Below are 16,997 nucleotides of genomic sequence, written 5' to 3' on the forward strand. Positions count from 1 at the left end.
AGCGCATCCTTAATAAACAAATACAAGATGGCGAGCGGTTTCTGGTTTCACTGCTGAAACATCCTGTCTCTCTGCCGGAGTGAAGTGGCGTCGTCGGCTGTATTCATTATCGGCCAATTGCAGCCTGGACATCACATGATTTCCACGTGACGTATGAAATGCATATTTAGTATGATAGAGCACATTAATTAGACATATCCACTTCATGTTCGCGAGACGGGAAACATGATCTAGTCTTGATTCCTTAACCTCGATAGTGTGTGTGTCCCAAAACAAAGACCACAATCTCTTATTTTGTCCATCCTAATGGATTTCAGAGTTATTATGAAAAGACATTTAATCCTGTTTGTCTTCACTTAATGCTTCAGAACAACATCATCCACCTTTCAAGTAACATTTAATAACAAGTATTTGCAGCTCAAATAATGCTGACGTGCTCTATTGGAGCAGTGAGAGTGACCTGCTGCTTGCCAAATATTGAGCCCGCACCTTTAACCTCTATTACGGTGAGACGGTAGCTTGAACTTCCTTGTTGTGAAGAGGTATTTTAAAATCATTATTCGTAATATATGTGAGATTGCTTTCCCCTATTCTGCAGACAATGACCAAATTGCTTGCCAAATAGTGAGCCTAATTTTAGCTCAACGGGCATTCCCGTGCTATTTCATGGTTCATCATTGGCAGCCCTCCTATATCGTGTTTTATTAAGTAATTTTTTTCACCAGCAACTCTTGGCCACAGCTTACATCCAGAGTCCAGGCTCGCCCACGTCACACGCAACCCAACAACTGCTTTTCTGAACTATCAAACAGGGTTTTTAATGTTTTACAAATTTGTTATTTGCTAGTTCGAAACACTAAAAAAAACAAAGCTTTGTTTTCCTAAACCACTCACTGGGTAACTGTGGGCTTTGAGCAGATTGGGTTACTTTTACCCAAAGTTAGGTTAATTATTTTGACCAAGCAGACTGGGTTGAAGATCGTATGAGTATTATTTTTAACCACATATGTACTGATAACCTGCTCTCTTAAAACTGCTAGGTCAAAAATAACCCAATTTAAGTAAAAAATGGACAGATCCACTGCCTGGGTCGGTTTGACCCAACTCTCTCAAATTTCGGGGGTTGTTTTGTACAAATGCCAATTCATGAGGTTGTTTTATACCAAACGACCAAATTGTTGGCCAAATTAACCCAAGTAGTGGATTGGTCCATTTGACCCAAGTTGGGTTATTTTTGACCCAATTTAGAGTGTAGTAACTAATTTCTTGGTAGCTTTAACACATCAGCATGGGTAGTTTTTTCTCCATGTTTGATAAAAATCAAGACTGGGTCAAATCCTTAAACCAATGTGCTGGATTTAACACCAAAATGACCCCAGTTAGATGGCTCAGCCCATTTTTGGGCCCAAATTGGGTTGTTGTTGACCCAGCAGTTTAAGAGTGTACTCCGGTGGTGACTGTGCACTATTAGCCGCATGAATACGTCAAGTGTGACCAGGCTGGTGCATTCGGTCCATGTGTGCCTCCTGAAGACTCCCTGAAACGAAATATTCAAGGCCCAGTGGAAATTGATCCGCTGATCCCAGGCCTGTTTCCCTCTCCCCGTCCGAGCAGATCCCGGCGGAGCAACCCGATATCACAGCCAGCGAGATGACCAAGTTCAGGGCCCGCGCGCGCAGTCTCCTCCTCCCGCTGCTGGACGTGGGATCAATGGAATCCCGTCGGGATCCGAGGGGGGGCCGCGCCCACGCGCTTGCAAGTGGACCGAATGATTGGACGTCGTTGACCACCGCCGAGACTTTCATGCAAATTGATGAAGGTAATTTGAGCCGATTAAGTGCAATTTGATTTGCGTTAAGAGCCCTCCTTCTTCTGCTCCCCTCTCGCTAATCCGAAACGGTTTTGATTAATAGTTGGGGATGCGATGAAGTCATGTGATCAAGTGCACTTCAAAGGGGTTGCGGAGCAGCTGTTTGCCATTGGGGGAAAGGAAGCACGGATTTCCTTTTTCTCCTCACAAGTCAAACATGCAAATTTTTATGACAACTCTCCTTGACTTTAATCGATCCCACACTGTCAAAAGTAAGCTCGGACGAACTGGATTGATGTTTGTTGTCGTTTAGGTGTCATGCGTTAACCCAAAGTCACTAGAATGGTCACAATTTCAGCAGTGTTTTTTTGCAATTAAAAATGATGAGGCGCTACTTAACCATAATTTGTGAATTAGTTTGCAACTTGTTGATAGCCCAGAAGCCATGAAGCTCAATCTTAACTGCCTAGAAAAATTGACAGTCACGTGTCCTGTAGCACTGGGTACAGTACACTACATTCATTATAAAATAAAAATACAAAATGGGGAAAATATGCAAACTGCTCGATGCAGCGGGTCACTGTATAAAATTAATAAAATCACAAAAAAAACAACAACTAAATAATTGAAATGACTGCTAAAGATAGAAAGACAGCAACAACACTACACTACATTCATTATAAAATAAAAATACAAAATGGGGAAAATGTGCAAACTGCTCAATGCAGCGGGTCACTGTATAAAATTAGTAAAATTGCAAAAAAAAACAACTAAATAATTGAAATGACTGCTAAAGATAAAAAGACAACAACAATTAAATCAATATTTTGTAACTAAATATAAAAATATATCTGAGAAAAAATATCTGGTTGAATCTGTTGGGCTGTGACTCATATAAACCATTGAAACCCCCACCAGCTCTGTATTAAATACAAAATACTTGCTGGATAAAAAAATTACGCAGATGGCTCGATCTGGTGGGGCTGATGACCAACCAAATTACGAATTAACAATATGATTTCTCTGCATTAAATCTACGATATCGGTGGGGAAGAACTTGAATTTGCGCCCAACAAATTGCGGATCTGCTCTGTATTAAATGTAAAAAATATCTGGGGACACAAACAACATGGAGTGGCGCACAACTGAATTGCAGATCAATTAAATGGCAACTCTGTATTGAATATAGGGTATATTTTGAGAAAAGCAATATTGACTGGTGCTCAAACAATTATGGATCAATTATTTAACTGCTCGGTTTTAAATATAAAATATCCAGCGACAAAAGCAAACTGGTAATAAATGAGGACTCTGCATCAAATCTAAATTATATTTAGGCAAGCGCCTGGTGTCAGACCGAATTGCAGAACAATTCAAATGACAACTTTGTATGAAATCCATATTGCGAATTCAACGCAGCTTGGCCGCCATGCTGAGTCTCACACATGTCTGATATTCAAGGAACAAGCACGGTTGCGACCATTGTGTGAGTGTCCCGGTTGTTACGTGCCGCCCCGAGCGTCTGCATAAACTCCACCTTACCTTTTCAGAGCGGCCCGACGCGGCGGCCTGATTCAGTGAAAAAACAATCTGAGGAAACGGGGAACAATCCGAGGCAGGCTCCAACGGGCCGCCATAAAAAAAGAAAAAAAAAAGAGGGGCCGCCTCTCCTCCTCTCATGCTTTTAAATGTACGGCGCGATGAAAGATCAATGCGCCGACCGAGCAGCCGCCCCTGTGCCTGGTGTCGAGCGCTATACGCCAGGAAGCATGTTACAAAAACACCCTGGGGGGGGGGGGGGGCAAAATGGGGGAGAAAGCTCCTTAAAGGTTGCCAATGCTTTGTGAGTGATTAGTGGAATTTTGTGTGTGTGTGAGAGAAGGCTTCCATGTTATCTCACGCGCACGCCAGGTCAAGAAACGTTGACTGTTTCCAGCCCGTGGATCATATTCCAAGCTCATTTCGGCCTACATTCCCCACCTTCCTCTACCTCTTTAACAGCCCCCCCCCCCCGACCCTCCACCTCCCCGCTATGCTTGCTCCTGTTCTGATGTTAGCAGACCCCTCTGGATCTTCTGCAGGAGTTCTATGCCCACTTCTTTCCCCTTTGCAAATGAAGAGACGCTGCTGCGTTAGAAAAACAAATCGTGCTCAGTCTCGGCTGGCAGCGCTCTCATAGTGCCGGGATCCCTCTTTGCCAGGGGAGGAGGGGGCACCCGTTTTCCCAGGGAGTGGGCGAGAGCAGAAGGGCCTGGTCCTGGTCGCAGACACCTCTGCCCCTCCTGGCAGGAATGCACACGGCCCCCTGTGGGAAGAGGATGAGAAGAAGAAGCAGAAGAAGGAGGAGGAAATGAGACCAATGGGGAAAAAGAAAATAGCGATTGGGGGGGGGGGGGAAGGGAAAGTAAATGGAGGACAAGGGAGAGGGGAGGAGCCTGGCAGCCAACGCACCAATGGCGGCGTGAGAGGGTCGAGAGCGCGTAGCAAAACAAACATGGCATTAGGTGGCTTAAACGCTCTTCCGACGGCAACGGCCTGCGGTCGTCGTTGGCTCGCTGCGCTCTCGCCGCTTATAAAGGTGATGACAGCTCGCAGATATCGCGCCAGCAACCATGTGACAACAACACAAAAGGTGCTAAAACGCGTGTTACATCTTGATCTGAAATGTACCGTATTTACACGAAACCGTCCCATGTTTTCAGATTTTGGGGCAAGTAAATCTCGCAAGGTGTGGTGCAAGTACCACGAGTGATACACATTTTTTTTTGTACCACTAGCAGTAGCCCCCTCTAGTGGTACATGAAAGAATCACTCAATTAAATGTTAAATGAAGCTTACAGTGGCTTAAAACAGTTCAGTTGTATTTGTTTCTTAAACACTTATGTATTTTTTTGCACGATCTTATAAATATATATTTTTTTAATTAATGAAAATTAATCATTAATTTATAAGAATATATACATTGGACTGGTTATAAATCTATAAATTTTATGTAGACTTGAAAAATGTGATAAACTCCCAAAATAAATAAATGAAAATATTTCAGCAAAATATTGAGATTCTTTTTTTTAAATAGGTAACTTTCCACTGTAAATAAAAGTAATTTGAGGGGGAGACAAAATTGAGCCAATTTGTAGCAAATTGGAAGTACAGAATACAGCTCTGTTTTGAAAACGACTCCTGGCACACTAAATAGTATACCACAGTGTGTATTCATGAAATGTAAAAAGCCTTAAATTGCAGTGCTATTGTTTTTTAAATTTGTAATATGAATTTGATATTTCATGCAGAACTTAACTCAAATTTATTTAAAGAACACTTTAACAAAAACCACAGCTATAACGATTATGTGTGTGTACTATGTTATACATGTTTCCTCATAATGATTTTGGCGCTGTTTTTGACATTTTGCAACTCTATTCCTTGTCTACCATCCAAACAGCCTTGTGGCAGTGGCTAGAACATGCCTGTATTTTGTGTGTTTTGCTGTGAGAAATCTGCCTAGCAACAAGTGACAAAATAATTTGCTCAATTCTGTGAATGTACAATGCTTCACTACTAGATGGCAAATATTATATTCATTTGTGACAGTTTACATGTAAAATTCCATATTATTCCACATCTATCCATATCTTTTAATATGATTCCATATCATTCTACATTTTCCATCATTACCATTCCACATCATTCTATATTATTCAGGATAATTCTATATCGTTCCACATTATTCCATATCGTTGAGTATCGTTACATACATACGCTTCAAAATCATTTCAGGTTTTCCCTTGAAGAGCACACTGTATTTTCCTGGTTTAAGTGGTTGACACCCCACAATTTCTTCCCCTCCGGTTGAAAAATGCCACTGATTGACTGTAAAGTTCCACACACACTCCCTCCAGACCTCAATGTATGTTTGAGGTAATGCGGCGCAGGATGTTAACGTATTAAATGTACCACAATTATCGGGGATGTGGAATATTCCCACAGACGCTCTCCCATGGTGGAAATATTTACTTTTTATGTATTTTTATTTATTTTCCCGCCCTTTCTTCTTCATCTTAATGTGGAATTCCAACACGCCGGCTGCTAGCTTGTGGTTGTATGTCAATGCAAATAACATTGTCTGTCAGGTGCAGATTGGGGTTCAGGGGTTCATCCACAGTTCACCCGAAAGCATTCCACGCAATCTTTACATTTTTATTCACCCTTGCATGCCTTCTGTTGCATTTTCGTTTCTTTGTCTTTGCTTTTCGCTGTCTTTTTGCCAAGCAATCATTTTTTTTTTCACCCATGACACTTTTGACAAGTACTTTCATGCCGAGCCAGGAGTGATGCAGCGAACATACAAACTCTCCTGGTAGGATTTTGTATAAAAAGTAATGCTCTCTTATTACAAGAAATTATCTTTGGGGGCTGTATCACAGGTTTGCTATTATTATTATTACAGGGATGTGATTTTTCCGCTAATTCGCGGAATTCCGCTTTTTTTATCTCCCCCCCAAAAAAAAAAATCCGATTTTTTTTATTTTTATTTTTTTGTATTTCATTGTGTATGCACATGACTCCGACAGATAACATCTTCTGCTATAACAAAGACATTTGTGGTATGCTCTAATATGAGTTACTTTTCATTTGGTCATGATACAATTATTTGTTCATGAAATTTGTACTCTTCAACATTATTTATGTGTTAACTTAGTAATCACATTAGTTAGATATGATGATATTCGCAGTGATAGTTTTTAAAAGCAAAGGCAGTCCAATGTTTTTGAATGTGACTGATTTTGAGTTGACTAAAACTGCCATTTTATATGGGATAGTTCAATATACATTGAAAATTTATGCTGTTGTTTTGTCTATTTCTTTGTCATGTGAGTGCATTGAAAGTACTTAAAAACACGGAAAACCCATGAGCGAGTGCCAGCGGCCCCCAGACCCCCGGCTAAATTTTCAGATAATTTCACTTTGGTCAAATCACATCCCTGTTATTATTATTATTATTGTGTTCTGCGATTGGCTAGCAACCAGCTCAGAGTGTACCCTGCCTAATGTCCGAAGCCCGCGACCCTTGTGAGGACAAGCGGTTAAGAAAATGGATGGATTATTATTATTATTATTATTATTATTATTTATGTTTTTTTGCAGTGTACGGGCAAGTCCAAATATATTATTGGATGCTTGTACTGTAGTACCACATTTAGTCAGGCAGTACTGAGGTTTCCTGGAAGAGATGCAACATAATTAAGAAGAAGAAGAAGACAACAGTCATTGTAGTACAGTCCAGTACAACATTTTGTCATTTGAAATAATTTCCGACAGAATACATGCCTGTGAGTAATATTGTTGCTCTGTGTGTTTATAGTAGCATCTATGCTAATCTCCTTTAGCGTTTCACATTAGGTTATGCATGGGGTCCTAGTCGATAAATGGGGGTTCACTGTATTTGAAAAGAAGTCCAATTTAATAAATGTATGAAAATAACCATTAACCCGTACCACTTTGATATGATAACACCGGGGAAGGAAAATCCAGGTTGAAGATATTTCCCTACTATTTTCTAAAGAGAAACTTGTTGCACACATACACTGCGAACAGCAGACCTCGGTTTTCTATTTCTGAAATAAATATTTAATTTCCACTGAAAGTAAAAAATATTAAAATTAAATTCACCCAAAATATTTTGCAGCCCTTCCACAATGACTTTTACTTCCGACTCAAATGGAAGTTTTAATTTTAAATGAGACTAATGAATGCCTATGAAAATATGATGATTTTTATGGGCAGGTCTTTTCCAAAGTAGAAGGTAAATTATTAAAGCGGGCTTCATTGTCGACAAAAATGATGGATAAAAAAAAAAAAAAAAGGAGCTTTGCAGCTATGATGACTTTTTGGCATGCAAGCACGCACGGCACGCACGACATGGTCGTCTGTTTGCTTATTTTTTCCACTCTATCAGTAATAAAAGTCAAGCTATAATTTCCATATAAATAAAGTTTGATCGAGTCCCAATTATAATGTTTTCCCTTTTCTTTAGAAAATCCCCCATTTCGGCAAAGGAACATTTGCCTGCGTGCATCTGTTTGTCGGATCAGAGAGCAACTTATTGCAAGCACATGTGACTTGAGTGTGTGAATGGCCACAACCTATGCAGCCCCCGTCCACAACCTCCTTTAAGATGGATCCCCGCCATCATTAATGCAGCCCCACGGCGAGCGTATGTCTACACAAGTTTTGCATGGGATGCGAACATCTGGCTCCTTCCGATTTGTCCGGGTTCCCTTCACGCAGACCTGCCTTGGCTCTTTCCCTGGCGTACTTAACTTTTGCGCTTTCGGGGGAGGATGTGATGCTGTGGTTGCTGCGGCGATGAACTTCAAAGAGGTCGGGTTGGGGGGGACGTCAGTCATGAGCGGGCAGAGGGCAGAACTTGGTCAATGGTGGGGATTTGTCGCCTAATAGCCCCTCTGGGGGGACTTAAGTTCTAATTTCAGAGGTGCTGAAAGTAGGATTTTATGGAGTATGTGCGTTCACATGCTTTTTTCATTACACAGCGTCTAATTGCAGCGATAATGGAGAAAAGGCTGGGAGTGTGACTTTAAAGATGAGCCTATGTTGCAAAACAAGTTTTAGTCTCTTAACCTACTTAATTTTCCCAGATAGGAGACTAGGGCTTTTATTTACCACTGTGTGTACTGATCATTTTTTCAAGTAAGGCAGGGTTTGTAAAAATGCCCAATCATTCCAAATTCCTTATTAATTGATATAATCCACATTATTCCATATCTTTCAATATCATTCCATATAGTTTTATATCATTCCGCATTTTTCACCAACATAGTGCACATTTTTGCCAATAACATTCCAAATCATTCCATGTCTTTGAATATCATTCCAGATCATTTGTCATTCCACATTTTTCAACAATATAATTCCATATCTTTCAATATCATTCCGTATCATTTGAAATCATTCCAAGTTTTTCACCAACATATTGCACATTTTTGCCAATAACATTCCAAATCATTCCATGTCTTTGAATATCATTCCAGATCATTTGTCATTCCACATTTTTCAATGATATAATTCCATAATCTTTTAACATCATTCCGTATCATTTGAAATCATTCCACGTTTTTCACCAACATATTGCACATTTTTGCCAATAACATTCCAAATCATTCCATGTCTTTGAATATCATTCCAGATCATTTGCCATTCCACATTTTTCAACGATATAATTCCATAATCTTTTAACATCATTCCGTATCATTTGAAATCATTCCAAGTTTTTCACCAACATATTGCACATTTTTGCCAATAACTTTCCAAATCATTCCATGTCTTTGAATATCATTCCAGATCATTTGTCATTCCACATTTTTCAATGATATAATTCCATAATCTTTTCACATCATTCCGTATCATTTGAAATCATTCCACGTTTTTCACCAACATATTGCACATTTTTGCCAATAACATTCCAAATCATTCCATGTCTTTGAATATCATTCCAGATCATTTGTCATTCCACATTTTTCAACTATATAATTCCATAATCTTTTAACATCATTCCGTATCATTTGAAATCATTCCACGTTTTTCACCGAACATATTACACATTTTTCATCAATAACATTCCACATCATTACATTTGTTTTGATATCATTATATATCATTCAAACTCATTTCAAGTTTTTTTTTCTTCTTTTCTTTCATTCAGCATTTCAACAATCACACAATGCCTAGTGGTACAATGGTGCCTTGTGATTGGCTGGCGGCCAGCCCAGGGTGTACCTCACCTCTCGTCCAAATTCAGCTGGAAGCGGTTCCAGCCCAAACGGATGGATATACAAACGAGAAGCTGCAAGCTTTGATTAATGTCATGCATTTTCTTCCTCTCCCCAATTGCGGTTTGTTTAGTGTCGGTGATGACGTCACCGCAGGGGGCGGCCTGTCGCGCAAGTAAATCCTGTCCACGTTAATATTGACGTTCCCCTCCGCTTGTCTCTCCATCAGCAATAGATTTAATGGTCACTTTCTGCATGCTTATTCAGCACAGAGGGAGAAAAACCAGAGCTCGGAAAACCCTCGCAGGGCCGAGAGCGTAGAAGACAAATAAGTGGAATGGAGCTAATGAGATGCACTGAGTAAGTTGAGAACGCGCACATTTGTTTTGCCCATTTGACTGACGAGCGCCTCAGACTTCTGCACGGGACGCGCGTTCACGTCGCCGTCAGCGACCAGAAATGCACCTTTTAAAGGCTTGCGGTCGGACTGGTTATAGAATCCTCGTGGTTGTCAAAGTCGCTCCTCCGCTTCCTGTTTATCTTTCTGCATCTCCTCAACTTCCTCCTGCCATTCTTGACGCCGTGCCTCTTTTGTTACCTCTCTTTCGAAAACCCCGTCTAATCGGCCCAGTTGAAATCAATCTCATGCAATTATTCACGGGAAATGTTTGTCTTGGCTGCCAACCAACACCAACCTCTGAAATTGGAGGGGGGCTGCTGCTGGGGTGTGTGTGTGTGTGCGTGCGTATGTGTGTGTTTGTTGCCGGTGCAGATGTGCCGCCTAATCGCAGACGCCATCATGCAGAAACTATTCTTTTACAACCATTTCAAAGCATCTGCAATGAGTGTCACTGGGAGGTTAAATCAACTTTGAAATGCAGGTTGCATGCCAGAATGGAATGAAATTGTAAGAGCATTGCCTGAACAACTTCTTCTGCCAAATAATTGACAAGCGCCAAAATGCACCAAAATCAGTTTTGCAGAAGTAGTTTTTGCTTAATCCTGCTAACAAAAATAGATTTATCGTATTAGTTCATTTCGCGTTCGTGCATGACGATTCCACGTGTACTGTTGAGTCTCTCCCTGATGGCGGAGAAGTGAAAACAGAGCCAAGGTGTCCTTATTCGGAGTCTTTCTGGGAAGGTATTGATTTTAGCCAATTGCAGTAACTAATTAGGCGTTGCACAAAAATCTGGAAAAGAAAGTGTAGTGTTTCATGCTCCTGATAGAAAAACACAAAGTATACTGAAACATTATAGCTCGACTAAGCACCCTGCACATATATTTTATGTAAACAAGAGTTAAGGCAATAAATCAAGTCTCAATTGATTCACTCTTTGTCTGTAAATAGGTACGTAACCGTATTGGCTAACTTTACTTGAAATGGTTTTACCCTCATGATGCTCCCTAATCTATGAAGGAAGGTTATACTTAAATATAATGAAAGAAAAGTGTATATATTACTGGTATAATCTGACTAAATTGTGATAAAAAAAAAAAAGCTTTTATTTTTGTATTTTCTTTTCTTTTTTTCCCTTTTTTTTTTTTTTACTTTTTCTGAAAACAAACAAACATCAAATTTCAGTTTTAAAAATACGAACACAATGAAAGAATGCTGCCAAAGGGATATTAGTTTCCAATGAGCACCATATAGAATTTTTTTTTTTTTTTTTTAATTTTTAAGTTGGAATGTAGAAGAAGTATTTTTGGGGGAATTTAGTAAACCAATTTTTTTCCTTTGTTTTCCAGTTAAATCCTAAGTTTGTTAGGGTATTGCAAAAATATCAATTTAAACAGATAGTTGTCTAATTTGGATGAAATCAAACTTTTCTCGGAAAAATCTGACTACAGCGCTCAAAAAGTTATTTTCTTTTAACACACACAATTCTAATGTTATCATAATTACATTACACTGAAATGCTTTAACTAACCCTTAAACTTAACTTGATGTAGCCCTAAACATGAACAATTCAAAGTGAGAGACTAGTCTAATGCCGACAATCAGTCCCAATTTTCCATTTCCAATCAACGTGCAGCATGTACTGTCATGAGCATTCCTGGGAAATCTTCTGCTTTTGTTGTCTTTAACGCACGCTGTCGGACCAAATCAATACTGTTCTGTCCTTTTCTGACTTTGTAATCCCCCAAGAAGGCAAGCAGCCTACCACGTACTGTCATGGCTATTCTACGAAGCAGCACGGTTGTTGTCTTTGTCGTTGCACCTTCTGGGATGAAGTCGGTCCCGCCAAATGTATTCAGGATTTCCTGGGAGGCTTTTGCATCCTTTGTCATTACACACAGGCGTTTCTAGCTCATTTTTGGGGATGCACCTAAATTGATCCTCAGCATTCCTCAAATGTCTGCAAACTGTTAACTCTTAATTTTGTGTGACTCATCATTTATAACCTTCAACTGTTTAAATAGTCTAGTGTAGTCACCGACGTTCCTAAAATGTGTCAAAATGAACAAAAGAAGGGAAATGGATCTTGCTTGGCCCGTGTCGTCACTCTTTCTGGGACTCAACCAATCACTATCCAGGATTTGTAATCCCAAGTAGCAAGTCGTGCACTATGTAAAGTAGTCTTCTAATATTGTAGTCTCTGTCATGTCACCTTCAAGGACGAAATCACTCATTTCGGTCTATTTTTGTACTACTTCATTGTGACCTTCTGCTTCAGTTGCATTTGTTGTCACACCGTCTCAAGTCAATCTATCCTACCTTCTGATCCCCAAAACAATGCGCTGCTGTCACTATTCCAACTTATGCTATCATTGACTATGTTTACATGGTCTCAATGTTGGGCTTAAGGCCAACATTCCAGTTTCTGAAATATTCTGGATCAACCGTTTATGTATGCGAGTGGACAGAGTTACTTCCGTTTAGGCCTTCATATCCCAATCTAAACCCCGACGCATGGACAACATCATTATGCAAATATGTCATTTCCGCATTTAACTTTCTACAATCAAAAAAGATACCACACTCATAAAGTAATCTGTTTCCTCCTCGCTCCAAAAGTGTGGTTCTGTGCTGCGTCACCGTGTTTGTTTACCTTCTTTCTTGTGTATTTTCGGTGGGTTGCGTGCTAGCCACACGGACTTGTATACAGACGCTCCCCTACTTACGAACATTCGAGGTACGAACAACGGTACATACGAACATGTCAAAAAATGTTCGGAAAGAGATGCTGTAAGTTAGATTTTGTATTGCGCACCCTTTTCCGAGTACTGTAGTGCTTCTTTCCGCCGCTAATACCGACGCTTGGCGCTGTGAGAGCTCACCCAGCATTGGAGGCTCAGCAACGTGTCGAGGAGGAGGAGGAGGAAGAAGAAGAAACGCCTGTCGCTCATAGATAAAGCCATCGCACTCTTCGAGCAGCAAGACCCAAATATTGAACGTTGCACAAAGGTTGCAAATCAATTGAATGATGCCATACAGTGCTACCGCATCATTTATGATGAAAAAAAGAAGAAAACTGTGCAATCGTCGTTAGATCGCTTCTTTCGGCCAGTTTCTAGTAAATCCTCCAAGGAAGATACTCATCAACCTTCATCTTCTTCTCCGCGACCCTCAACTTCTTCCTACATTGAAGTTACGGAGGAGGAAGTAACTTTTGAAGCCCATTCCAGCGACGACGAAGAACCTCTCATGATATAAAATCCTCCTCTTCCTCCTCCTCCTCCTCCATCAAATCCTTAAGCATCGAGTACATCTTCCAAAAGTAAGTTAAACTTCATTTTATTTATCTTATTACGTACATGTACATACTGTGTGTGTGTCTCTCGCTCTCTCTCTCTAACATACGTAGTACAGTACTGTACGTATTCTCTTTAAACATCAATTATAATACAAAATATAGCACTGAAGCAACTTACAAACAAATTCACCTTACGAACGATCGCTCGGAACGTAACTCGTTCGTAAGTTGGGGAGCGTCTGTACATGCATATACTGTCTGTCTGTATTCATACACACTGTAGTACAGGGATGTGATTTTTCCGCTAATTCGCGGAATTCCGCTTTTTTTATCTCCCCCCCCAAAAATTTTTTTTCGATTTTTTTTATTTATTTTTATTTTTTATTTTTTTTAGTAGTTCATTGTGTATGCACATGACTCCGACAGATAACATCTTCTGCTATAACAAAGACATTTGTGGTATGCTCTAATATGAGTTACTTTTCATTTGGTCATGATACAATTATTTGTTCATGAAATTTGAACTCTTCAACATTATTTATGTGTTAACTTAGTAATCACATTAGTTAGATATGATGATATTCTCAGTGATAGTTTTTAAAAGCAAAGGCAGTCCAATGTTTTTGAATGTGACTGATTTTGAGTTGACTAAAACTGCCATTTTATATGGGATAGTTCAATATACATTGAAAATTTATGCTGTTGTTTTGTCTATTTCTTTGTCATGTGAGTGCATTGAAAGTACTTAAAAACACGGAAAACCCATGAGCCCCCCTTGTCCCCCCACCAGGGCACTGCCCTGGACCTAGCTGGGTGCCTGCGGCCCCCAGACCTCCGGCTAAATTTTCAGATAATTTCACTTTGGTCAAATCACATCCCTGTGTAGTATTTTCGCCTTAGAGACAGGAAATAACGTGAAAACTGCCACAGAGAAATCAAAGTTGAGCGAGTGGCAACGTAAGATGGCCGCCGCGCATACAATTAGTTCCTGTACTCAAAAGACCCAAGATTCCTTGCAAATAGTGCATGCGCAGAACACAAACCAAAGTTCCTTTCAAAGGAAGTTACCCCGATCACATTGTTTTGACGTCAGAAAAGGGGCTACCCAGTAGTCTTAAAATCTCGCAAAGCAGCACTGTTATCGTTATCCAACATGCTTCCGAGAGGTGAAGTAGCGTTAAAGGAACCGTGGTGAGAGCGAGTCGGAGAAGATGTGTATCCATGCGTGTGTCGGTGCACTTGTATACTAATGAGTGTGTGTAGTCTTGTGTCTGGCCAGCCATGGCCACATCTGTTTGTCATGTTTGCACTTAAGCGCCTGCAGGAGCCACCATTCTAAGTGGAGACAGTCCTCTCTCCCAGTGTCTCCCTTTCCTCCTAATTACATTTGTTCGTTAATCCATTTTCTGCCCTCTTCTCCTTCTCTTGTTTACGTTCTCGCTCCGCTGGGCTTTGGCCTCCTCCGACCAGCAGACAGTGACCTTTAAGGAGATGCCAAAAGACTGTGTGTTAAGACAGTGCTAACCCCCCCCCCCCCCTCCCTCTCGTTCACCCTTTCACCGCACACACATACGTGCACGTATACACATACACACACACCTACTCAGTCCCATCGTGGCCCCACAGTATCCCCTCAGGCCATCTCCGTCCAAGAGGCTAATGGAGTTAGCCTAATGTCTGCAGAGCGCCAGTCATAAAACTGATTTGAGGCTGAAGGCTTGGTGCCGAGACCACCACTCTGCTTACAAAAAAAAAGAAAAGAGTGATGGGAGTGAGATGTTAAAGGAGAGCGAGCGTGTCTTTGGAGTGGAGGAGGTTTTGGCGGCGGCGGCGGCGGCGGCATGGTGGTGCAGGCTGGCGTAACTAAGGCAACTGCAGACAATCTAATTGGTATTGACATCCTTGTCTCGGAGGAAATTTGACATCTAAGGGCAAATCATTCTATTTAGTCGCCTGAATAGTCTCCGAGGCGGGGCACGGGGAGCACAATCGCGCTGCGGCGTTGTCCCGGTCCTCGCGTCTCTGCCACGCTACAATCGATCCTAATCCGATCCGGAGAGAGGAAGAGGAGAAGCAGCAGCAGCAAGAGAGTAAAAAAAAACAACAACCAGAAAATCAAAAGGTCTGTTGGGATCATATTTAACAAGAGAGAGTACAATTGGGGCGGCGGCCCGTAATGCACTTGTGTTGTGCTTAATGTATAGAAAAGCCCGGGCCCAGTAATGGTTCTGCAGCCAAGGTGGCTGGGCTTCAAAGAAATGTGCTTGCTTTAGCTAAAAGACCGCCAAAGACCTTCATTCTGTTAGAGCATCAAATATGGCTCCCACTCACAACACACACACACACTGATTTTATTATCCTCACTCCCCTGAGAAACTCATCTCATCCTCCTTTTTGTTTGACTGACTGACCGTCAATGGGGACAAGTGAAGTGGTGCTGTCCATCAAGGGTGCATTGCATCTCTTAGCTTTAAAAAAAAAAAAAAGTTGAATTAAGGCCCTACTCACCTGAATAACCCTGGTGGTTTTGACCCATTAAAGGCATGCATGAGTGCATAGATAAGAGGTCGTAGAAGTGTAACATTTTTCCCCTAGTGAAACAATGAACCAGTGGCAAATCTAAATATGATACAAATCAACTATGGTGAAACCCCCGATCATGCATTCCAGGCCCACCCGCAAAAAGGGAAAACCGCAACACAGAAACACCATTTTGCTGTTGCTGGGTTGAATCCTTGCATCACCACAATTGCTACTTTTCAGGGGGGAAAAAAATTGTATATCGTTACACATCAACATCAACATAACGCCAACCCCATAATCGTGCTCATTTGCAAATTGAATTTGCTATTGCAAATTTACGACCTTTCCATTAAAAAAAAAAAAAATACGGACACATTGCTGCCACCCGCCGTTTTTTTTTTTTTTTTTTTTTTTTTTACAGGAGAGCTCAGTATTGTTCATTCGATTTGACATCATCATTGCTCTCCTTTTTTTTTTTATTTTTTTAAAAATCCAACAAATCAATTACATTTTTTTTCATAAATGTTTAATTTTTTTTTCTCTTTTTTTTTTTAAATACATATACATATATATATACATATACACATATATATATATATATATATATATATATATATATATATATATACATATACACATATATATATATATATATATATATATATATATATATATATATATATATATTTATACTTTTTTTTCTCTTTTTTTTTTTTTCTGCCACCCGCCGTTGCACTACTTCCGATCCTTTGACAACACACAAAGGCTCTCTGTTTCACAAAGGCAAACGACTGTGGATAAATTATCCTACCCAAACTGTTTTTCAAATGTTTCAGAGTGACACAAAAAACTACAATAAAATCAAGAGCTTTCCATACAGTAGTCAGGTTTCATCCAATTGTTGCGAATTTCTTAAGCGGATGTACTGAAAATGCGGACATGCGACTTATTCCCGTTTCCATCTGTTCTTCTTTTGCGAATATATTGAGAGGGGACTCCGCCAGTAATTTAAAAGAAGAAGAAGACCAGGAAGTGAATGCGCTTTGCGATGACGTCATATGAGTTTTCTTTTGTTTGCTTCTTGATAAACCGTAGCGTTTCTTTGCTGTTTTCCATCTGAAATAGCATTAATATTAGCTCCTTTACTTCATTCCAAAAACATTTCTGTTTCGTCATACC

The 16,997-nt window shown here is 40.3% G+C and overlaps 1 protein-coding gene across 8 annotated transcripts in view; it reads left to right on the forward strand.

Annotated features, from left to right (window-relative positions):
- LOC144063798 (uncharacterized) overlaps positions 1-16,997 on the forward strand; it is a 264,774-nt gene that overhangs the window by 42,866 nt on the left and 204,911 nt on the right. For all 8 annotated transcript variants that reach the window (XR_013296637.1, XM_077585647.1, XM_077585648.1 and 5 more), the window contains exon 2: positions 1,615-1,819. Coding sequence is in view for 4 of the 8 variants with exons in the window: in XM_077585647.1 (XP_077441773.1) it covers positions 1,651-1,819 (169 nt within the window). In the remaining 4 variants the exon portion in view is untranslated. The remainder of the gene's footprint in view (positions 1-1,614; positions 1,820-16,997) is intronic.

The sequence above is a fragment of the Vanacampus margaritifer genome, chromosome 14, assembly GCF_051991255.1.
Source record: "Vanacampus margaritifer isolate UIUO_Vmar chromosome 14, RoL_Vmar_1.0, whole genome shotgun sequence".
Lineage (NCBI taxonomy): Eukaryota > Metazoa > Chordata > Actinopteri > Syngnathiformes > Syngnathidae > Vanacampus > Vanacampus margaritifer.